At 47.2% G+C, this 23,594-nt stretch overlaps 1 protein-coding gene across 13 annotated transcripts in view; it reads left to right on the top strand.

Annotated features, from left to right (window-relative positions):
* The first annotated feature begins 2,254 nt into the window (after positions 1 to 2,254).
* The window catches only part of FAM193B (family with sequence similarity 193 member B), a 31,666-nt gene continuing 10,326 nt past the window's right edge, over positions 2,255 to 23,594 (top strand). For 2 of the 13 annotated variants that reach the window (XR_003319565.4, XM_026511103.4), the window contains exons 1-6: positions 2,255 to 2,558; positions 16,078 to 16,320; positions 17,151 to 17,379; positions 18,607 to 18,994; positions 22,167 to 22,368; positions 23,272 to 23,511. Coding sequence is in view for 11 of the 13 variants with exons in the window: in XM_026511103.4 (XP_026366888.1) it covers positions 2,349 to 2,558; positions 16,078 to 16,320; positions 17,151 to 17,379; positions 18,607 to 18,994; positions 22,167 to 22,368; positions 23,272 to 23,511 (1,512 nt within the window). In the remaining 2 variants the exon portion in view is untranslated. Of the gene's footprint in view, positions 3,638 to 8,571; positions 8,633 to 14,571; positions 14,635 to 16,077; positions 16,321 to 17,150; positions 17,380 to 18,606; positions 18,995 to 22,166; positions 22,369 to 23,271; positions 23,512 to 23,594 lie in introns of all 13 variants that reach the window. The other 11 variants (XR_007191150.2, XM_026511108.4, XM_057312373.1 and 8 more) reach the window with 10 other exon arrangements.

Here is a 23,594-nt window from a genome sequence, read left to right as displayed (position 1 = left end):
CTGAGATCACAACCTGAGCTGAAACCAAGAGTCGAAACACTTAACTGACTACACCACCCAGGCGCCCCCAAAGACAGACCATTGTCTTTTTGTGATATTTATTACCTGCCTTCTAGCACACACATCATGCTTACCAAGTCATCTGGGGCATCTCCTACTTCCCGTTCTCAAGGTCCATCAGGATGTCATCAGTGTCACAGTAGATTAGCCTGGTAGCCAATGGAATGGTGATTTGGTCAAAACTTCCTATAAAGTAAGTGTGTTCAGAGAGTGACATACCATTGAAGCAAGACAGTAAAGGTTTACTACTGCCCTGTCAGAGGCACACAAACTATTCCTAAAGTTCGGTATAGAAGGAAAAGCATTTACCAGACCTACAGTTGTCTATTAGAGGCCAACAACTGCACCCATATGCTCCAAGAATGACCACTCTGAAAAAGTGCCCACACCTGGGGTCCTTACCAGAATAAGTTTGCCATAATGCTCTGTCATTCTTCGGGACCATCTATCTTCTCCATTAATAAAGAGAATGTGGCATACACACACACACACACACACACACACACATATATATATATACATGTATATGTGAAAAAATAATATACAAAATACATAAGTGTAAGAATATATATTATATACAAAGCGTATGTATATAATATAGATATAAAGAAATAAATGTTAGTCATCCCTAAAAAAGAAGAAAATCCTCCCATTTCCAACAACATGGATGACTCTGGAGGACACTCTGCAAAGTGACAAAGCCAATCACAAAAGACAAATATTGCATGATCTCACTTATATGTGGAATATTAAAAAAAAAAAAAGTTGAACTCATAGTAACAGAAAGTAGAATAGTGGTTACCAGAGACTGGGGTATGAAGAAAAAGAGGTTGAGTTTTTTGGGCTTCTGTGTGTGTGTGTGTGTGTGTGTGTGTGTGTGTGTGTGCTTTAAGTAGAATGGGCGTTGCCATGGGCTGTGGAAAGAGAGAATGAGGAGTTATTTAATCAGTACGGAGTTTCAGTTTTACAGGACGAAAAGAGTTCTGGAGATGGATAGTGGTAACGATCGCACACAATGTGAATGTACTTAATACCACTGAACTATACGCTTGTAAATGGTTAAGATTGTTAAGTTTTATGTTAGGCATGTTTTAACACAATAAAAATAAATGGGAAAAAATACTATCTATCTTCTATTTGGGCCAAACTAAGAAGTATTGCTCAGGTAGTGGGAATCACCCTGAATCCTTCAAATCTTTGATGATGGCACTAATCCCTATAATGGGATGAAGTATCTTTCATTTAGGTTCTTGGTAGTTAAGGAAAGCTCCAGGGCAGTGCAGCCCTTCTCAAAATAGCCCTTGTTCCCATTAATTAGGCTAATGTCACAATTCTGCCCTGTTGATGATATCAATAGCAACTCTACATATAACCACCATATAGTTTCAGGGAACCACTGGCCCTGGCATGAGAGAATGCACTCGAAACTTGTTCTAAAAATTTGTACCACATGCATGTCTCATATATTCAAAAAAGGAGAGGGGGAAACTCATTTTAACGATTAAATACATAATTATCACATTTTTGAATGTTCCTTTGTGCACCACTCAAAATCCTCTCCTGCACAGACAACTTTTGCGGAAACACTGACCTAGTATGTGCCCAGTCATCTCATCTTCATCACACTGGTTGTAACTGTGTATTTAACTGTCCACTTTCTCCACCAGACTGGGGCCGGAGCTGGGTCTGAGCTCTGCAGTCCCAAGCACAGAACGCTGGACTCCAGTCGACTCCAGTCGATCATACGTTGCAAATAAAGACCTAGACCATTCCTTCATCCCTGTCACCTCAGGCCACCCACGAGCCCAGGAGTTCTGGCTGGCTGATGTTGAGGAGCCACTTCGCTTTCTGTAGCCTCGATTTTCTCCCCTGCAAAATGGGAACGACCGTACCTGCCTCGCCGCGTGAGTGCGAGGAGTCAGACGGTGGGTGTGGAAGTACTCTAGAAATCAATTAATTCACTCAGCCATTTAACATAAATTATTAAGCGCCCAGGGCCTTGCAGCACGGTTACCACAGCGACCACCCTTTCCTGGCGCAGGTCGCATCCCCCGCGTCCACCAGGTTCTTACTCTCACAGAACTTTAGGTGGTGACCTTATTCAAAATGGCGCAGGCGGCCTCGGGGGCTAGTGCGGCGGCGCGGACGCCGCGCCCTATGACCTGCTGGCAGCAGCAGAGGGGGGAGCCGGGCGCCGCCATATTGGCTGTTGTCCTGCGAGGGGAGCGGCGGCGGCGGCGGCGGCGGCGGCGGCGCGAGTGGAGCGAGGGAGCGGCGCGAGCAGCAGCATGACTCGGAGGCGGAGCAGGCCGAGTGGCGGCGCGGGTCGGCGCGAGCGGATGCGGGCCGCGGGGCAACAGAAGCCCCAGGCTCCCGAGCCCCCGCCGCCGCCGAGCCTGGAAGCGGGAGCGGGTGCAGGGCCCCCGGAGGCGCCCGTGGAGCCCGACCGCGACGGCCCCAGGGAGGAGGACGAGCCCAAGTTGGCGCTCGGACCGCAGGTAGGAGCGAGCGAGGGGAGTCCGGCTGCCCCGGCACTTTCACCTCCCGGGAGCGGGGCCGGGGTGAGCTTGGGGATGGACCATCCTCTACTGACTGGGGCTGAGGCTGAATCCCCTGAGGCGGGAGTGGAGGCTGGACCCTTCTGTCCAAGACGAAGCGTGGCCCGTCCTGTCCTGTGACCAGGGCTGCCTGCCCTCTCCCGCCGCCTCCGGGCTGGAGCAGGGGCTAAACCTTCTGGTCGTATACCCACACTGGGACTGGGGCTCTGCTCCTGAGGCCACAGCTCAGCTCTCTGCCCTTCACCTCCCCCTGGGCCCACCTGCTCCCCCACCTACCCACAGGCCAGCCTGGAGCGCTGTGGCCTGCACGGCTGCAGCCTCTTCCCTCTCCCCGCCCCGGGAGCCGCCCCACCCTTTCCCCACACTGCCTGCAGCCACTGCCCCCTCAGCAGCTGTGTGCCCCCAGCGTATGTCTCCTGTGGCCTCCCGCCTCTCCCTGCTCAGCCGAGCAGTTGGAGCAGACAGCCAGGCTGCCCAGAAGACTATTTGGTGGGGCCCCTGCACTGAAGCGTAAACCTAGCAAAGCCTGCCCTTTTCTTCCCTCTATACTTCTGACCCATAAGGTGGCCCACCCCAAACCCTGGGTTTGGTGAATCCTGCTGAGAGTGAGCTGTAGCAGGACTCAGCAAAGCTTCCAGCTTGCCACCTGGAAGAAGGTCACTTTCTTTTGAGCAAAGGAGATAATGGGAGGTACCCCGCCAGTGTTCACTGAGAGCCCGGGGTTGCATGAGCCACAGTTGCTCTGGGAGGGTTGTGGCACCTGGGGCTGGGTGGCTCGCCCTAAGCTTGCTCTGACGAAAGAGTTTTGAGTTGGTCTTTTGGCTGAGCCTGCCAAGGAAGGCAGGCTCCTGCAGGAGTCTTGGAGGGTCGGATGCAGCGCCGGATGAGGATGAGGCGTGGCGGAAGATGCGTTTGGCTCTGCAGACACTGCATCGGGCAGCAGGGGACTCTGGGAGGCTGGTGCAGCCAGAAGGCATGGCTCTTGACAGCCTTCTAGTAGAATCTCTGGAATTGTGCATGTGAGTGGGGATGCCATTTGGGGTACCATTCCCAGAAAGCCTTCCCTATCTTCCCAACTGCGTGAGGTGCCCCCTTTGTGCCCACAGCCCCGTCTGCTTCCTTTGGTAGCACTCCCCATTCTTCATTGAGACATTCTGTTGATGTATCTGTTCCCTGCACTGCACTGTGAACTCCACAGGGGCACAGACTATGTCATCGATCTCTGATCCTCCATGCCTAGCCCTGGGCCTTGCTGACACTGAGTAGAAATACCTAGGTGAATGAGAGAGAGAGTGAATCCGTTGAGAACCTGTGCTTATTGTAACCCAGTTTTAATGCTGGTCTCCTTTGTGTTTCAGATTACAATAAGATTTTTAATTAATGAAAATGTCACCACTTATTGAGTGTCAGAAGCCCCACCTTCATCCCCACCCCTACCCTGGGATGCAACTCCCCAGGTTGGACCCCACCCTTGCCTGGTCAGACTTTAGACCCTGAACCTGCTTCCCCCGCTGGCTTTCCTCTTTCTCTTCTCTGGGCCACCCTGGGAATGCTGTTTTCCAAAAGGGGAGCATTTAGGTCCGGAGAGCCAGGGGAGTTGTTGTCTTCTCTTCTTCCCACTCACCTGCAGCACTTTAGGGTCCCCTGCCACTTGGCTAGGATATAGTATTCTTGGCCAGAATTTTGGATAATGGCTTAACCATTTAGTTTTTATTTAGGACACAACTTTGCTAAGAGCTATAAGCTTCATTATCTGCTCCACTGCTTGACCTGCCAGTTCATTAATTTATTCATGCCTGACACTTTATATACCATACTTCTAATCTTCCCACCACCCCTGTTCTTTCCTCAGCATTTAGTACAAATGTGATGTGTTAATTATTGGTTTAATTATTGGTCTGCTTTTGCTACAGAAACTCTGAGAGTGCAGGAACCACGTCAGTCACTATTGTACCCCTATGCCCATGATTAACAGATGTTAAATGAATGAACTGAAGGATATAAATACTATTTCCCCATTTTTCAGATGAAGAAACAGAAACTCAGAGCAAGTAAACATTTGCTCAAATAACTCCCACTCCAGGTCTCAGGTGCCTTCTGCCCCTCCGAAAAAGGACACTCTTGTGTACTGTGAGGGATTTGACAAGGCTTTTTTTTTTTTTTTTTTTTTTAAACACTATAGCCGCAAAGAGGTGAAACAAATTGACAAACTGTCTTCTGATTGTACCCCATTTTTTTGCTGGGGAGGGTGTTTCTCAATGCCAGAAGCAGGTGCCCTGGTGAAAAACACCTGCTGAAAGGGTTGGGGTCATTGTTCTGCCCACTAGCGTGCCTTTGGTGAGAATCTCTGTCTCCCACTGCCGCTTAAAATTCTCTGTGTGCACAGAGTGGGTACATAAGGTGAAACTCAGTGTTGCATGCCAAACTGAAGCCAAAGATGGCAAGTAGGACCACTTGTAGTCCACAGACAGGTTCTAAAGTCCCAAGTCACACATTGTTTTGTTTTTGTTTTGATTTAAGCCGGTTTTTTAAAAACCAAAAGATTCCCACAAACTGGATTTGTGGCATTTCTTAAAACGAAAAATCTGGTGCTGCTGTGCCCACATTTCTATAAGTCAGTAATCTGCAGTTTCTGAATAGTGTCTTCCCCTGATATGAAGGACACCTGATCTGTGCCAGGCCCTGGGCTAACTGGGAATGCAGAAGTGAATCAGATGTGGTGCCTGCCCACAAAGGGCTCATGATCCAGAGAACATATGTACAGTAATTGCAGTTAGGCTGGAATAGCCATGGTTCCTGAGTTCAGGTTTGAAGGCCCCTCTGGTTCCATCCAGTCCCCTTTGCTCATTTGCATAACTTGTTCATATTTAAATGCAGAACCTTGAGCTAGCGTATTTGGGATTGCAAAAGTCCTTACTTCTAGTTGTTTCAGGTCACTAAACTATATTGATGTGTTCACTAACAATCCAAACCCTCGTTTACTAAATAAGACTAAAACAGTTACTGCCTTATTAGCAAAGGAAAGGAAAAAAACTTACAAAGCAGCTGAATAAGGCAGTAGTGAGAAATAGGGTTTAGTATTTCAGACTTGGGGTGGTCTCCCAAGTTCAGTCTCTAGCTTTGTGACCCTGAGCATGTTTTGTCCTCTCTCTAAGCCTCATCAGCAATATCTAAGAGAAAGTGGAGCAACCAACATAGCATTTAGAACATCGGGGCTTCTGAGGCAAGAGCAGGAGTCAGAGATAGTGGTAACTGTGCCAGATGGTCATTCAGAGCTTGAATGTTCTCACCTGCCAGTTCTGCTCTGTCTTTTGGTCTCAGTCTGCAGTCCAGGTGCATACTCAGTAAACCCTCAGGAGACTTGCCAGACTGTAAACCAGGATTTGGAGCTGGTTGAGCTCATCCTGCTCTTCCCATCTCTCAGCTCTCTACAGCACATGCTGAGACCTGCCCAGCCCAGTTTAAAGAGACTCTAGAGACCTGGTTCCCCACTGCTCAGAGTTAAACCTGCTCCTTCAAGAGACTGGAGCAGAGGATCAGTCAGTGTCTTTATTGAAACCACTTCATTATGTTTAATCCACTCAGCAAGCATTATGACCTCTGTGCCAGGGCCTTTATTTTGGGCACACGGATGACTAAGATAGTCCCTATACCTGGGGACCTCCCCCTTAAAATCACTGTCCACCCAGCCTGGCCACTTTCATTGCACGTAGTAGGACGTGATACCGAGAAGGGACTCCTGCCACCTCTGGTTTTCTCTGTAAGCCAGTAGAGATTGACTATGTAGAAATGCTAAAAGGCCTTTGAAGAGGAAGACTTACTTGGCTAATTTTTAATTTCCTTAAAATGTCCCAGAGCTATAAACTTTATATCTGGTATTAGATAGCCTATTAAGATCCTGACACCTTTATATACTGAACCTAGAATTTTTGAGAGCAGGGGCTATATTTTAATTCATTTGTGGGGTATTTATTGTGCATGGTCCTTTGTGCTCAATAAGTGGCCGTTAAACGAAATTATAGTAAAAGAAGTAAAATTTAGGTTTTTTTCCACTTTGTTCTTACCAGCCTCTATTGCTGGGCCAAGCTGTCCATCATTCATTTATTTAGGCCCATTATACACACACTGCACCCAATCTCCCACTCACCTGACCTGGTGTTAATTTATTCTGCAAACACTAATGGACACCTGCTCTGTGCCAGGCCCTGGGCTAGCTGGGGATGCAGAGGTGAATCAGTCCCTGCCCACATGGATATATTAATCGTAGTTAGGCTAGAAGAGCACCACTTCCTCTGAGTTAAGGTTCAAGTCCTAGATCCTAGTACGTGGACTTTGGAAGAGTTTTAGTCTTCTTAGTTTGTTTTCTCACGAGTATGACAGTGATGCCAGGCTCATGTTAGGGCAGCAAGTAGTGGTAGTCATGGTTATTACAGATACTTGGTACTGAAGATACACAGATATGATAGCCTAGAGAAGACTTCTCAGAACTCATGTTTCAAGGTTGAGTATAAGTTCCTTTAGAGAAGGTAGGAGAAAGTATCTAAACAAAAAAAGCAATATAGAGACCCAGAGGCGAGAACTGCCCAACCCAGGCAGAGTAGCATGGAGTCAGGCTGGAGTGGTTAGCAGGGTTCTACAAAACCACACCAAGAAGTTTGGGCTTTATCCTTCAGGCAGTGAAGAATCAATGAAAGCTTTTAAATAAAGTGAACATGATGTCCTTGGGTAAATTCTCTGATAGCATGAGAGGAAGCAATCTCAGTTGAAGAAGCAGCCGTGGTTGCTTGATTCTACCTCTCCCTCATCCCAGCCTAACTAATCATCAGATCCCCTGTGCTTCGCTAGAACCTGTCCCAGACCTACAGAATCAGAGTCTCTAGGTCTGGAGCCCAGAAATCTATGGTTGTTAAACGGCCCCAGGTGATTGTATTGTGTGGCTGGGTCTGGGAAATGCTGAGTTGAGGGTGGCATGGGGAAGCTTTGCGGAAGCCTAGGATATTCTTCAAAGAATGGGGCTTCCCAGAGAGGGGAGCTTTTCCATAAGCAGGAATAGAAACAGCCTTAGTTTTAAAAACAAAAAACAGACTTTCCCCAGTTCTCCAGTTGTTGCCCCATTAATGATATTCTTCAACTGCTAATCTTCCTTTGTGTATCCAAAGACTTACCCATGCCCATTTGATCCTGCCATCTCTGTTGAACTGTTGGGATGGAGTGAGTTATGGGGCACAGGTCCTGCCCTTCAGTGTTCTTAGTGTTGTGGAGAAGACAGATTTCAAAAACTGGGATACATATATGATAAGTTCCATTCAAGAGATACGTAAGAAATGTTAGGACGTTCCAGAGCAAAGCACAGTTAATTCTGCCTATGGACTTAGGAGGATGTAACACCCAAACTGTGCCTAAAAAGTAAGAGGCAGAGGGAACAACATGAGTGAAGGTGTGAGTGCTTTATATATTTGGGAAAGAAACGGATATTAGGGAAAGGGGTGGTTAATGGTTCTTCCTGGCAGGATGTGCAGAGCAGAAAAGGACTGAGGAGAAGAGGTCCTATGTCCCAGGAAAGGCACTGTATTTGCACCCTTTGGTTCTATGCCCATGCTCCCCCCTTCGTCCTTCAACCTGTAGGTAGATGAACATGCTGCAGTCCTAGGCCATCCACCTTAGTTCCTCCTCGAGACTCTCAGCCCTCCAGCTCCCTTTGTGGTTCCCCCTCCATTCTGAAATGAATAGATCTCTTCATCTACTCTGAAAAGTGATATAGGGAAACTAAGGCAGAAAGAAGGGCCCTAAAATACTGAAGGGTCTTACTAGGAAGTTGTAGCCAGAGATCGTGGATGGGGGGGGTACAAAGGGGCCTTGAAGGTCACCTGTCTAGTCCTCTGTCCTGTGCTTCAAGTAATAACTTTGGATTGGGCAAGTCTCACTTAGTAAGTTTCCCTGTCATTTCTTCCAGGACAGAAGAGGAAAGAAACTAACGGGTATTGAGCACCTACTGTGTGCCAGGCCCAGGCCAGGTACTTTACATAATTTATTTCCTTCTGTCCTCACAACTCTGTGAAGTATGGTTTTATTCTCATTTCATAAATGAGGAGATTGAGGCTCAAAGAAATTGAGTAATAATCCAAGATCATACTGAATGGCAGAACTGGGATTTGAACTCAAAACAGTCTGTCTCCAAAGTTTGTACTCTTCCACCCGTGAGAAATCCGTACTGGGGTGCCAGAGTAGGTAATATGGTTTGCCTGAAGTTCTAGGTTAATAACGGTAGTTTAGGCCTTCCGGTGGCTGATTGTACCCAGGAAGCAGGTTCAACAGATGAGCCAGCCTTGTGGGGGTGGAAGGCCACTGGGGTCAGAGAGACTCACTACCTACCCTGTCCTTGACTGAGCTTGTACAACCAGAGAGCATTCTCCACAAAGCAGCTGGTGTAAAACAGCTGTTCTTTCAGGAAGGAACTGAGCCAACAGCCTGAGTGGGAGTTTGGGTGAAAGTTCCAGGGCACTGAGGTGTGGTTCTATCTCCTCCTTAAGAATTACCTTTAGCGCTGATGCCGTTTCATCAGTGACCCAGAGTGACAGAACTATGCCGTTAGCATAGCATATCCTGGAAGGGGCTAGTTCGGCTGTGTCTTTAGATTCTATCCTCTGTGTAGAGCAACTGAAATGGAGCCAGGTGGGCTTTAAGCATTTATTCATTTATTCAGGGAATGCCTACTGTATGTCAGGTCCAAACCAAGCCTAGGTTCCTGGGCACACTTAAGTGACCAAGATGCACTCCCTGCCCCCAAAGAGTTCTCATTCCACCAGGGGTTTGAGGCAGACAGAATATGTCTGTGGCACAATGTTATAGGTGCTATACTAAAAGAATTAGTTCTGCTTAGCCTGGTCCAGCAAAAACTACATTAACCTATGACCAAGATACTAGGGTATGAGTACAAATTTGCTGAGGAGTAGAACTGAGATGCTGAGGTTTGCAGGGCAAGATGTATCAGAGGAGCAGTATGAATAGAACCTAAGATTGTCAGATGTTATGCGTGGAAGTGAAGCGTGGAGAGGTCAACTGGGGCCAAGTCATGAAACACAGGGGCCAGAAGTTGTCATGGTAGTGAGCTCAACCAGAAAGGAGCCAGGAGATTAAAGAGAGACCAAGGTAGGAAAGAGGAGCTAAAGGAAGGAGACCCTTAAACTGGATAAGTACCTGAGAAGGCACATAATAAGCTTACATGAACTAGAGAAGCCTAATGTCCTGGTTGGATGGTTGTTTTAATTTGTATATTATTTTGTTACATTAATTTTAATTGCGTGTTATTTGAATTTGTGTTCCTGCCTGATTCTCCAAAATGAGACGTCTGGGAGTTTGGGAGTATTGACAACCCCATGCGTTAACCTGCCTGGTTTATGCATGTGTTCTTAAGGCAGGGATTCTATATCGTTTAATGTTTCCCAGCACCTAGCACAGTGAGAATGGGCTCTGAGCATGTTCATTGAATGAGGAAATGAATGGGTGAATGGAAGAGTAAGTGGCAATGACTGGGCTGATGAGTTTTGCTAGGCTAGGGATTAATCATTTTTCTCTGCTTCTAGAAGGGAATTTTGGCTGCTTCTGTTGTCCTCTATCTGCCTTGGTGACAGGGAGGCTCTTGAAGTTGGGTGCCTTGAGGATAGAGTGCTCTAATGGGGTCATTTCAGAATAGAATTTGGAAGCTTTTGCAGGGCCACTGGTTAGATACAGCATATGTCTTGGGGAAATCCTCTACAAACATACACGAACTCCTGGGATTAAAAGGAATCCATGAGAGGAATGAGAGCAGGTTTAGTGCTGGATATTAGATCCCAGACCTCGATAGCTGCCTGTTTTGATGACCTGGATTATTCCCCAGCAATTCCTAAATTGTAGACAGAAAGGTGAGATGGAAAATTTATTCATGCCCCCAAAGAGCTATCCAGATTCACCATGAACTGTATCATTGTTAATCATTGCTGCTAATTGTGCACCCACCAGATGACAGGCACCATTAGAGGCTTTACATTAGCAGTTCTCAAAGTGTTTGGTCTGAGGCCCTTTTATACTCCTAAAAATTACTGAGGACCCAAGAGAGCTTTCTTTTGTTGGTTTTATCTACTGATATTTACCAAATTAAGTATTAAAACTGAGAAAGCTTAAAAATATTTTGTTAACTAATTCATTTAAGAATGATAATATTAAACCTATCATGTTAACATGAATAATTTTTTAATGAAAAATACATTTACCAAAAAAAATAATAATAATAGAAGAATGGTCTCTTTCTCATTTTTGCAAATTTCTTTGTCTGGCTTAATAAAAAGAAGCTGATGCTCATATATATTTCTGTATCCCATCTGTTGCAATATATTGTTTTGAAGTATATTCTAAAAATCCAGCCCCAAACAGATAATGTAGTTGGAAAAGGGAGGAGTATTTTAATAGCCTTTCCAGGTGATTGCTGATATTCTTCTTTGCAATATAAAATCTGAGACTATATTAATGAAGTCTTTGTACTCATTCACATTCAAATCTGTTGGTTTATCTAGCACTTTGAGTGGATATTTTTACCAATGCATGATTCTAAAGCATCATACTTTGCTCATTTGGAAAATAGGTTCACCGAGTTATGCAGCTCTTCCAAATGTTTTTCCATTTCATTTTGCAATATCAAAAGACTGCATTTGTTAAAATCACCACCATTTTCACCAGAAAAGTCTTTTAAGTATTGTGAAGCTGTTAAGTTTATGACGATGGATACAAAATTCTAATTTCCAAATTTCCGGAATTCTGATTTTTGCCTGAAAGCTCGAATTTTGACATTGGCCACAAATAAAAAGTTGTTTTCCTTGAAGTGATGGGCTCATTTTGTTCATTTTTTGAGAAAATGTCTGCCAGTTTCCAAGTCTGAATAACCAGTTTGTCAGTCATTCTTTCAAGTAAAAATGATGATCCATGAGAAAAATTGGCTTCCTTTTCCTTTGATTTTAACTACTCTTATCCAGAAAAATCTAGAATACCCTAGCATAATGTTTCTCAGGCGAAGACAGAAAAGTCTTGGGCCTGGTCAGGTGAGAGAGCAGAGATAATGATTTTAATGACTGCACCCGCCAGCCCCCTGGGCTGGGAGTGGCCACATCCTGGGGTTCACCTGGCTCCTTGACTGCCCTGGGGATGTGCATGCTAACACATGTGAGTAACCCCACATTCTCAGAGATGCTTGTTTTGCCTAGAGTGAAGCAGAATTTAATCTTGGAGCTTTTTCGAGCAGATCCCAAACCTAGAAAACCCCTAGAATCTTTCCTTGCTCTTCCCCCATCTCTTACGTAGGACTAGACCTTTATCTGGAGAGGCTCTGGAATTTAAACTGAAGTGAGAAGGAATAATTGTTGCCCAGGGCTGCTGGGTTTAAGGATCAGTTCCCTAGGCTTTGTGATGAAGAAAAATGGTTGGGTGTTTCATTCATTCGATAAACATTTATTGTTCATGTTCTTGTGTGGGAATACTGTGCCTGATGTTAAAAATGCAACTTGAGAACAGCTAGTTGAAAGCCTAAGTTGACTTCGGGGCATAAGAGGTCATGATTGCCAGGTATTTGAAAAATGGCAGGAGATGGCAGTCAAAGGGAATTCTGAACGAAGAGCTTCTCTCTGCCAAAGCAAAAATTTGCAGAAACAGTGGGAGTACTGACTGAATATAACATCTCCAGGTCTCGGGATTCTCACCACCCCCCAGGAGTAGAAATGAAAATGTCAGAGAAAGAAGTCCCCAGGCCCTACCAGGCATTGTATTCAGGGGCAGGCTCCAAGGCTTAGGGTTAAAACAGCTTTGGGGGTAGCCCCAAGAATTGCCTGGCCCAGAAAGAAGAACTCAGGTATACCAAACTCAGGACAGTGAATTAACTAGATTCCAATGTAGCTTTTTATTAAGAACAGAATGGCCAAAGGGCCTACGTATTAGATTGAGTGTCTACTGCATGGAACCCTTGGGCTAAGTTTTGCGTCTCTAATGTCACTTAATTCTCTGGGGAACCTTACGCAGTGTAGGTGGTATCATCCCTGCTTCGGTTAGGACATAATTAGCTTGCCAGGCCCTGTGGTTTCTTCCTTTAACTGGACAGACAGCCTGTCCTGTAAATTTGCTTCCATTGATGGCTAATCTCATTTATTATGTGGACCAGTTCGGCTCTAGGAAGAGCCACGTTATTTCCATGAATGAGGCCATCTCATTGTAGTCCCCAAGGAATGTGATCTTCCACTCTTCCACACTTGAGATTGGAACCATTCAGGGGAAGGTCCAGGGTAGGGAGATGGCCTTTCTCTGTGAGAAGCAAAAATTTCAAAATTTCAAGCAATGTCCTGCTAAGCTGTATTGCCATAGTGATACTTAACAAATCTGATTTAGCCACTATGTGCCCAGCTGAGCCCATGCCCTGTGCTACACTGTGAGAGATCCAGACAAGGATCAGACCTGATGCTTGCCCTCTAGGACTGCAACCTAATAGAAGGGACAGGAAATGTAGGTAAATAAACAAAGTGGAAGGCACAGATGCTGTAAGCAAGGCATAATGTGCCATGGAGATATGGGGAGGGGAGGAGAATTACAAGAGGGACTCTCTGGGAAAGCTTGGATGAGATTGGGTTTCAGCCCTGCCCAGCTACTTATTGGTAAACTTGGGAAGGAAGGGGGTTTGAAGCGGAGGATCCCCTTTAGCAAAGGCATGAGGTAGGGGTAGGAGAGTACAGAGAATATTTGGGGAACTTAAAGAATGGCTTTATGGGGTAGAGGGCAGAGATTAAGATGTCTAAAAGTCACCTTAAATTCATTACACATGAAAGATGCTTGCATTCTTATAAAATATAGTGACTGTATTTTCTGTATTTTTCAAGCCTAGTCCTGATTTTAAATGTTTCCCATCACTCCCATATTTGTAAGTTGAGGCAATGTATTATGGGTCTGGCACTGGACTAGGTGCTTTGTCCATCCAGTGTTCACAGCCAGCCCTACAAGTTAGGACTTAATCCCATTTTACAGATGAAGAGACAGAGACTAGAACTTTCCCAACATCCTACAGCTGGTAAGTGGGGGAGGCCCAAGACAGTGTTCTTTCCACTGCACCCTGTGTCTCCCACAGGTACTTTGGCACGAGGTACAATCACACTGATCATAGGTTTAACTTACAAGAATTCTGTATATGTTTTTAAAAGGAAAAAAACCCACTTATTGAACATTGCCATATATGGTATACGTATATCTCGGTTGTGCCAAAACTGTGTATACTGTACTTCACAGGCCATACAAAGAAATGTCAGAATAATTTTACTCAGACAAGATTTTCCTCTTATGTAGTAACTTGAGAACCTAATACCCAAATGAAATGAAACTCTGTTGTAGTAAAACTACATGTCCTGGTGTTTTTCTTAAGAATATGGTCACCATCAGTACAGGGAAAGGGACTTGGGGGTTGGCCTCACTTCCTCCGTCTGGATTTACTATGGCACCCTATGGCTGTGAAAAGTTTCCTGGGGACACTTCTCAAAAAGGCCTCCTTTGCCTTGCCTTCTCTGAATACCATCCTTCTCCATCAGTCTCCCACCCTTTCCATGAGATACCAGCAGTGGGTTAGAAGCTCTGTCCTTGTACAGTTGCAGTAAAGCAGCTGCCTTGTCCGCTGGAACATTCCCTTGACAGAAACCTTTTAGGCAGTATCTCACATAGGTTCCATGTATAAGATTTCTCTCTCTCTGGTACTCTTTTCCAACGTCCTTGTTCTTCCCCAGATGTTTCATTATGCTCCTGGTACTTCCATTTTGTTCCTTTCTTTTTCTAGAAACCAGAGACCCAGGTCAGTGTAATTATAACATTACAGATTTAAGGATACCCTGATGCCAATTTATTGTGAGAAGATGATTTTATTCGAGAAAGATGATGGCATTTATTTTCTTGTTAGGATGAGGATGATACCCTTATTCCTTTGCTTAGGCCTCTGCAAACACCTGTTACCTAGTGGTGGGTAAGTTTGGAAGGTATATCAGTTAATATAACTATTGCATGTAACAAACCACCCCAAAACTTAGTAGCTTAAAACAACACCATTTATTATTTCTCATGAGTCTCTGCGCTGACTGGGTGTTTCTGTCGATCGGGGCCGGCTTGGCTAATCTCAGCTGGGCTCACTCATGTATCTGATCTGCTGGCCAGTCAGCAAGGAAGACTCAGATTCCTCCACACGTCTCTCACATCCCTCCAGCAGCTAGCCCGGTCATGCTCTCATGGCAGGCAGAGGTGCAAGAGCGAGCAAGTCCAGCCATGCAAAGAAGCAAGTAGAAATGCATACATACTTTTCAAGATTATGCTGGCAGCAAGTTTGCTAACATCCCATTGGCCAAAGAAAGTGACATGACCAACCCCAGTGTCAGAGAGAGAGGGTTCTACAAAGTTGCAGAATAGCCCTGGTAGCAGTGGCGGTGGTGGTATAGTGGTGAGCATAGCTGTCTTCCGAATCTGCAGAATATAGGAAAGCCTCTAATTTGGGTCAGTCTCCCAATCAGTACCCCTCAATGTGACATAAAAACCTGTAGACTTATATTTCTATGTCATTTGTCCTAAAAGGAAAAAAAAAGTCCAAATAATAATTACTGTGTATTGGGCCTATGCTTTGAGCATGCACAGGGCTAGGCACTTTCCCTGTTTATGCACTGAGTCTCGCATCAACTCTGCAAGGTAGGCAGGAAGTCGGAGCTCAGGAAGTTAAATAACTTGCTCAAGGTCACCCAGCTAATGTGTGCTCAGGCAGGCATTAGAATGCGGGTCAGTGTGACCCCCAAAGTCCAGGTTCTTTTTGCCATACCTCACTGCCTCTTAGATGCACCAGGGTCTGCTTTACCCTTTCTCCAGCTCAGTTTTCTACTGAATTAAGGCTTTCTGATTAGCTATCCAAACCCGTCTTCTAAAATGCTGCTGTGATCCTAATGGAATTGTGCACCTCTCGGGAAAGCCACACATTCTCCCAAACTCAGCATTAAGTGAAAGGATCTCCCCAACCCCCAGATGGGGATTGGTCTGTGGACTGCACAGACAGCCCAAGAATTGTGGCTTCTTCCAGACATACCAGAGAAGAAAGGGGACCTTCCTTTAACCTTCAGGATTTGGACATATCAGGGCATTTAAGCATGAGCTTTGAAGTCAACCGGAGTTCAACTCCTAACTCAGCCACTCACTAGCTCTATAACCTTGGGCAAGTTACTTAACTTCTCGAAATTTGTTTCTTCATCTTAAAAAAAAAGGGGGGGGGGACTAACACCAAGTTTGCAGAGCTATTACAAGGACTAAAATTCTGTATAGAAAGTGCCTAACCCAGTGCCTGGCACATAAGTGAAGTTATTAGTATGGTTAATATTATTTCTAAGCAGAGCCTTTCCCCTCCTGGGAAACCCTGTTTCTGTCTGTTGGACAGGTTCCCCCCACCTCCACCCAGTCTGTGCAGACTTGCTGCCTGCTATGTCATCGGGAGCGCAAAGGCTGGGAAGAAGGCCCTTCCCAAAACGGACTGGTGTTGCAGGGTGAGAAGCTGCCCCCTGACTTCATGCCAAAGCTTGTCAAGAATCTCCTAGGCGAGATGCCTCTATGGGTCTGCCAGAGTTGCCGAAAGAGCATGGAGGAAGATGAAAGGCAGACAGGTCGAGAGCATGCAGTGGCGGTAGGTAACGGCTGAGAAGGGGGTCCCTGAATGCAGGAGGGCTGCCTGCCCAGAGAGATCAGGCTGTTGAGCTATTCCTTCCCTGCCCTCTCAGGTGGCTCTCCTCCGGCAGCCCCTGCACCCAGGCACTGAGGGGCTGCTGGGCTATATCCACACAGCAGTAGTGGCTTGGGTTTACAATCGGGGCAAGAACAGGGAGGCTGCAGGCAGCCCCGTTGACCCTGAGGAGAGTCTATGCAGTGTGAGGGCCTGCTTGTAGGTACTGTCGATGGAGATTCTGCCCCTTCTGTGTCACTGTGCTGCTTCAGCCCTGTGACAGCTTGAAAGCCAAACTAGTATGATACGGATGGCAAAGGTCGGTTTGCGGTTCTACCATGTGCCTCAGTTAGTAGGCCTCCAGGATGCCCAAGAGCCATCTAAGTGGCATCTCCTGACTCACAGCAGTCAGACTTTTCCTTGTTTCTCATTCCCCTCCAGCCCCTCTCTTTCACCCCAGGATCGTTTCAGCTTCAGGACTTTTGACTTAAAGACCCTTCCTTTCCTTGGCAGCTCTCAGGACTCCCCAAAGGCCCACAATTGACAGGCAGTCTGTGTCTCTACCAGAGTCTCTCTCACCGGTATCCACACACTTCACTTTACTGGGAGCATCCCTGCCCCTCCTGGCAAAGGCCTGATCCATGTCTGCCCGTGCACCTGGAGTTGTGGGAATTGCACTTTGGCCATGGCACAGGGCCTGGAGGAGGAGGCACTCCTGAATAAGCTAAGGCAGCAGAGGGTCAGCTCTGATGTTTGCTGTTTTACCATGAGCCTTTTTCTTCCCCCTTCTCCAGATCTCCTTGTCACACACATCCTGCAAATCACAGTCTTGTGGGGGTGACTCTCATTCCTCTTCGTCCTCCTCTTCATCGTCCTCGTCCTCCTCCTCCTGCCATGGGAACTCAGGGGACTGGGATCCCAGCTCCTTCCTGTCAGCACATAAGCTCTCGGGCCTCTGGAACTCTCCGCACTCCAGTGGGGCCGTGCCGGGTAGCTCACTCGGGAGTCCTCCTACCATCCCTGGTGAGTCTCTGAGCTCGGGAGAGAGCCAGGCCACATAAATGTAGAGAGCTATGTTTTTCTAACCACTTCATTAGACAAATCAGGGCAGTTATTAAAATAAATAAATAAATAAATAAATAGGTAAAAGAGGAACTGTTCGGATGGAAGCAGGGGGTACCTAGCCCTTGGCTGTCTCCATGGCACTCCTTTCCCTAGAACTCTGAAGTTGAAAAATATTGTCATTGGCTCTGATAGCTTTCCCTTCAGATTCAGGAGGGGACATGGTAAACAGTGGCTGAACAGAAAGTAGTGTGGAAGTGTCCCCAAGGAGTTCAGATGTCAGCCACCTAACACCTGACCCCTGCAGCAGCACAGAGGACCTGGGTGCTTTGTCTTCCTAGGCCTCCTTTTCTCCACCTAAGGAACAGTTATAAAAGCACAAGAAGTTGTGGTGCAAACTGCCAGGATTATTAGCCAAGTTCACAGCTATATAAGCCTTTTTTATGCCCTGAGTTAACCCTTAGATACCCAAAGAAAAAGTCTTAGGTTATTGAGGTACTATGTAAATATTCATTACTGTTTCTAAATTGAGGGCTTGAGATTAGCGTAACACTATATGTTAACTATACCGGAATTAAAATATATAAGAAGAAGAACAAAATTGAGGGCCTGAGTTCTCCAAAGGGGTGCTGCTCCCAGAATTGTGAGAGTTGAGTAGAATTCCATTTATTTTGATGGATAAGCCAAAGAAGACTCATCAAAGCCTTTTCCCACTTCTGTGATATTTGGGGCCACCCGGGAGTCTGGCATACCCTGTCTGCCTCAGTCCTCATGGCCCAGGGGCAGAGCTTTGGCCTGCTGCTCCACTGGCTTCTGTAGACCCCTTCCTGGGCCTGAGGAATGCCTACAAGCGTGCAAGTCCTAGAGAGACTCCCCAAGAGACAGAACACATATCTGCTGTTTATGCCACAACAGAGGTGTTGTGGCCTTCCATGGGGTGGGCATTCCTGGGTCCTTCTCTCAGATCTGGGCTCCTCAAGCTTGTCCAGCCAAGTTGCTCCCAGCAGGGACAATTGTCCAGCCCGAGGCACTGCTAGACTTTCCCAAAAGTTCACATGTTCCACTGTGCTGAGAGGCTGTCCCCAGACTGGTCACAGTAAGCAGGATGTTGTGACAGTGAGCACTTGGGCTTTCCTTCCCAGGGTCTTGGCTCTCACTCTGACCCCCTTCTTCCCCATCCATCCACAGGAGAGGTTTTCTCTATCTCGGAGCACCACCGGCACTCAGACCTCACTGCTCCACCTAACAGCCCCACTGGCCACCACCCCCAGCCAGCGTCGCTGATCCCATCTCACCCCGGATCCTTCGGCTCACCACCCCACCCACACCTGCTGCCTGCTACCCCAGCAGCGCCTTTCCCTGCCCAGGCTTCAGAATGCCCTGTTGCCGCTGCTGCCGCCCCCCACACCCCAGGGGCATGTCAGACCCCCCACCTGCCCTCCACCAGCATGCCGCTCCTGAAGATGCCTCCACCATTTTTGGGGTGCAGCCACCCCTGTAGCGGGCACTGCAGCGGGCACTGCAGCGGGCCTCTCCTTCCACCTCCCAGCTCTCAGCAACTCCCTAGCACTCACAGGTAAGCGAGTGGCATGAAGGGTGTACTCCCTGCTAACTTCAGCCTTTCATTCTGTGAAACTTTACGAAGCATACCTTTGGGGTAGCCTCTAGGGGTGCCGGGGTGGCTCAGTCAGTTGAGCATCCAACTCTTGGTTTCTGCTCGGGTCATGATCTCGGGGGCCTGAGATAGAGCCCCACATTGGGCTCCATTCTTAGGGAGGAGTCTACTTGAGATTCTCTCTCTCTTTCTCCTTCTGCCTCTCCCCCCACTCACACCTTCTCTCTTTCTCTCTAGGATAGATAAGTAAATCTTAGAAAATAAAAGGTAGACTCTGTGTCTTTTGTATAGTTTTTACAGTCATTAAAGAAATAGGTATTTATTGTTTTTTTAAAAACTTGGAAAAATTCAGAGATGTCTAATGAAAAAATTTCTTCACAACCTAAACTTTGTTTTTTAAGATTTACTTATTTATTTTGAGAGAGAGAGCACATGTATACAAGCGGGGAGAGGGGCAGAGGGAGAGAGAGAAAATCCACAGGCAAACTCCCTGCTGAGCGTGGAGCCCAACATGGGGCTCGATTTCACAACCCTGAGATCGTGACCTGAGCTGAAATCAAGAGTTGGACCCTTAACTGACTGAGCCACCCAGTGTGCCCCTAATTATAAACTTCTAACACTGCAGTATGTGTTTTTTCTGATGTCTCTGTATATAAATTAGGTCCATGTTTATACATTCTTGTGTAGTTATTTTTTTTAACATCGTAGATCATTTCCCCAGTTAAAATTCTTCAAAAAACTCAAGTGACCACAAAATGTCTTATTATATACCTCTAGCATAATTTATTTTATCATTCCCCTGTTCCTGGACATTGGGGCATTTCTATTTTTTTTTGGTTTTGTTTTTAAGATTTTATTTATTTATTTGACAGAGAGACAGAGCATGAACACAAGTAGGCAAAGTGGCAGGGAGAGGGAGAAGCCAGGTTCCCCATTGAGCAGGGAGCCCCGATGCAGGGCTCGCAGGACCTGAGCCAAAGGCAGACGCTTAACTGACTGAGCCACCCAGGTGCTCCCGGGCATTTCTAGTTTTTACCACTAAAAACAAGGCTGTAATAAACATTCTTTTTTTTTTTTTTTTTTAAGATTTTATTTATTTATTCGACAGAGATAGAGACAGCCAGCGAGAGAGGGAACACAAGCAGGGGGAGTGGGAGAGGAAGAAGCAGGCTCATAGCAGAGGAGCCTGATGTGGGGCTCGATCCCAGAACGCCGGGACCACACCCTGAGCCGAAGGCAGACGCTTAACCGCTGTGCCACCCAGGCGCCCCTGTAATAAACATTCTTGCACCCAAATCTGTATCTGAGTCCAGAATTATGGGCTTAAGGATTCCCTAAAATAACTCTAAGTACTGAAGAAGTTGATATTAATGTAGATGTGGAAGATAAAATTCTTTGGAGAAGATAAATATGCATTTTTGTACTATAAGTCAGATCTGTGTTTAGGATGCATTTATATTTTCGTATTCTAAAATCCCACCACCCCAATATCACCACTGTTGGCAGTTTTCCCTGCAGGTCTTTCCCACACAGTGGTGGTGGTGTCTGTAAAGTCTATACAGTTTTTCTCTGTCCTGTTTCACTCGGCATTCATTGTTTGGTTCCTGTGTGGTCTTCTGGGCCTCAGCTGAAGGCTGGAGAATGTTCTCCATGGTGTACTTCACTGTCTTCCGGTTGCTGATGATTTAAGTCATTCCAGTACTTTAACACTGTAAATAATCTCTCTAAAGATGCCTTTGCCTAAAGCTTTTTTCCCTCTTTTGGGTTTTTTTCTCCTTGGAATAGATCCCTCAGAATGAAAACAGTTCTCAGTTTAAGGGATGTCAGGATGTCTTTTTTGAGAAGGATTCTTAATACACATTGAAAAATTGCTTTTTAAAGGGCTCTCCAAATTGATGTAACCACCAATATTAGGGTGCTAGTTTCTTCATATTCTCAGGAGCAGTGGGTATTTTAATTTTGCTAATGTGGGTGAAGAATGGTCAGTTTGGATTAAGTTTCTGTGAGTACCACTGATAATGGTTCCTGCCCCTCCTTTTCTACTCCTTGCTCAACAGACTGCCCTAGGAGCCAGGCCTCCTCACTGCTCCTCATCTTGCCCTTTCTCCCAGCTCCCACCCCATGGCCCCAGCCCCAGGGCACTCCAGCTGCTGAGGGCCAATCCCGGGCTCTTGCTCTTCAGGCTCCAATTACGGGACTTTGTGGGCCCAAGTCTTTCCTTACCCTGGAAAAATAGGCTATATTACAGGATGCCCCCAGTGCTTCCTAAAGTCCAGAGGCAAAGCAGTGCAATGGGAGAGTATGGGGTTTGCACATAGGCAGAGGCTGAGTCCTAGCCACTCCTTGGGCAAAGTAGTTAAGCACTCTGACCCTTAAGTTAACTTCCACTGCAGGATGGGGATAGCAACATCTATTTTGCAAGACTTGGGAGACACTTAGAAATACTATGCTAAATAGAGTACCAGACCCAAACAGTAAAGTAGCTCTTAGAGTCTCACTCACAAGGCACATTTACTTTCCTAACTTTAAGGCCCCATACTAAGGCAGCTCCACCCACTGGGGCAGACTCGGTCAAGAACCTTAGAAGATGAAATTGACCTTGTCAGCCTCCTTCAGTTGCTCCAGGAGAGCCATCAGCCCACTAATCTGTTCGCTTAGCTACTTACTGAGCACCTGCTGTATACACTGTTGTTATGCTGCCCACTGGGACCTAAAAATAGAAGTGGCATGGTTCCTGCCCCTAGGGAATGCACCATCTGGTCTGAGACACAGGTGGGCAAACAGACCATCACAGTGAAGTGTGATATACAGTAGGATAGAGAGGTATATACACCAACTGTGTGACCCTTCTTCAGAGTTCAGGAGGGTCACACAGTGGGTGCGGGCACAGGAGGCATGAGTTTCCTACCTTTCCAGAATAATGCCATTGAGCTGGGCCCTGAGGGTCAGTGAGGGTGTTGGCCCTGTTCTTGTGACAGGCACTGATATGGTCTGACTGCTTTGGCCTTTGTGGGATGAGGCAGATAAAGGGTAGTTGGGACAACAGTGGTGGGGATGCTTCTCCAGGCTCCTGCTGCAGCCTGCTCCTGCCCTGCCCTCCCTCACGTGTGGGCTTATCTTTCTCCCCCATCAGCAGGGACCCTGGGTGCAAGGGGCACAAGTTTACACACAGTGGCCTGGCCTGCCAGCTGCCCCAGCCCTGCGAGGCAGATGAGGGCCTGGGTGAGGAAGAGGACAGCAGCTCAGAGCGCAGCTCCTGCACCTCATCCTCCACTCACCAGAGAGATGGAAAGTTCTGTGACTGCTGCTACTGTGAGTTCTTCGGCCACAATGCGGTGAGTGAGCCTGCCCAGGCCAGAGAGGGCTGGGGGCCAGTCAAGGTGAGCCAAAGGAACACCTGCTCTTCCTAGAGAGCCCCCCCCCCCCACCGCTCATGGGGATAATAACCACACTGGGACCCTCTGAGTCCTTGCAGCCTGTGTCCGCTTGCTTGATCCTTACAACACATTTGTGAGGTAGGGATGTTTAAACACCTCTACCCTTGCTGTTTTCATGGTTTCTCTTAAGATTGACTTTTTTTCCTTAGGCAAAAGGAAAGGAAATGGCAGAGAGCGTGCATACGTGTGTAATCACAGAGAAGCGAACACTTGTGCGTGATGAAGGCAGAGTGGAAGCGAAGGCTCTCAGTCCCCCAAGTGTGAGAGCCAGCGAGGGACAGGCCGTGAGCACAGACGGCACCAGGCAGGAGGCTCAGGGCAGAGTACATGCTGTCTCTGGACAGAGGGCGAAAGCAGCTCAGAAGTCTCATAAAGTGAAGAGGAAAGGGCCGCCGGCTAGGGTAGAGCAGTTGAGGACAGAAGAAATGAAAGTAATTACATTGTTAGTCACCTTTAAGCTAAGGGTTATTATTCTCATTTTAGAGATGACAAAATTGAGGCACACAAAGACTCAGTGACCTGCCCAAGGTCATACAGCTTCCAAGTGACAAAGCCCGGGCTCAAACCTGCTTTGCTGGCTCCCAAGTCAGTGTGCTCACAGTGCTGTTACGTACCTCTCGCTCCCTCCGCCCACCGCTGCCTCAGCTCTGGGCCTGACCGAGGCTGAAGCCACTTGGCCTTTGTGGCTATGGTAGAAAGAACAGTTGTCTCGCTTCTTGCCACATGTTCAGTGCCAGCGGGTGGGAGTGCTCCGGGCTTCCCAGGCCCAGGGTGTAACGTCAGCACCTCCCCCTCCCCCAGCCACCCGCTGCCCCGACGAGTCGGAATTATACAGAGATCCGAGAGAAGCTCCGCTCGAGGCTGACCAGGCGGAAAGAGGAGCTGCCCGTGAAGGGGGGCGCCCTGGGCGGGATCCCTGGGGAGCCCGCCGTGGACCACCGAGATGTGGATGAGCTGCTGGAATTCATCAACAGCACGGAGCCCAAAGTCCCCAACAGCGCCAGGGCCGCCAAGCGGGCCCGGCACAAGCTGAAAAAGAAGGTGGGTGTGGGGGGGGGAGCCTAGCTCTACCGCCTCTCCTCCCTGAGGAATCCCTCGCCCCAACCCCCCAAGACTTGTGGGGC

This window comes from Ursus arctos, unplaced genomic scaffold, assembly GCF_023065955.2.
Source record: "Ursus arctos isolate Adak ecotype North America unplaced genomic scaffold, UrsArc2.0 scaffold_15, whole genome shotgun sequence".
In the NCBI taxonomy this organism is placed as follows: domain Eukaryota; kingdom Metazoa; phylum Chordata; class Mammalia; order Carnivora; family Ursidae; genus Ursus; species Ursus arctos.
This window is presented reverse-complemented; position numbering and strand designations above follow the sequence as displayed.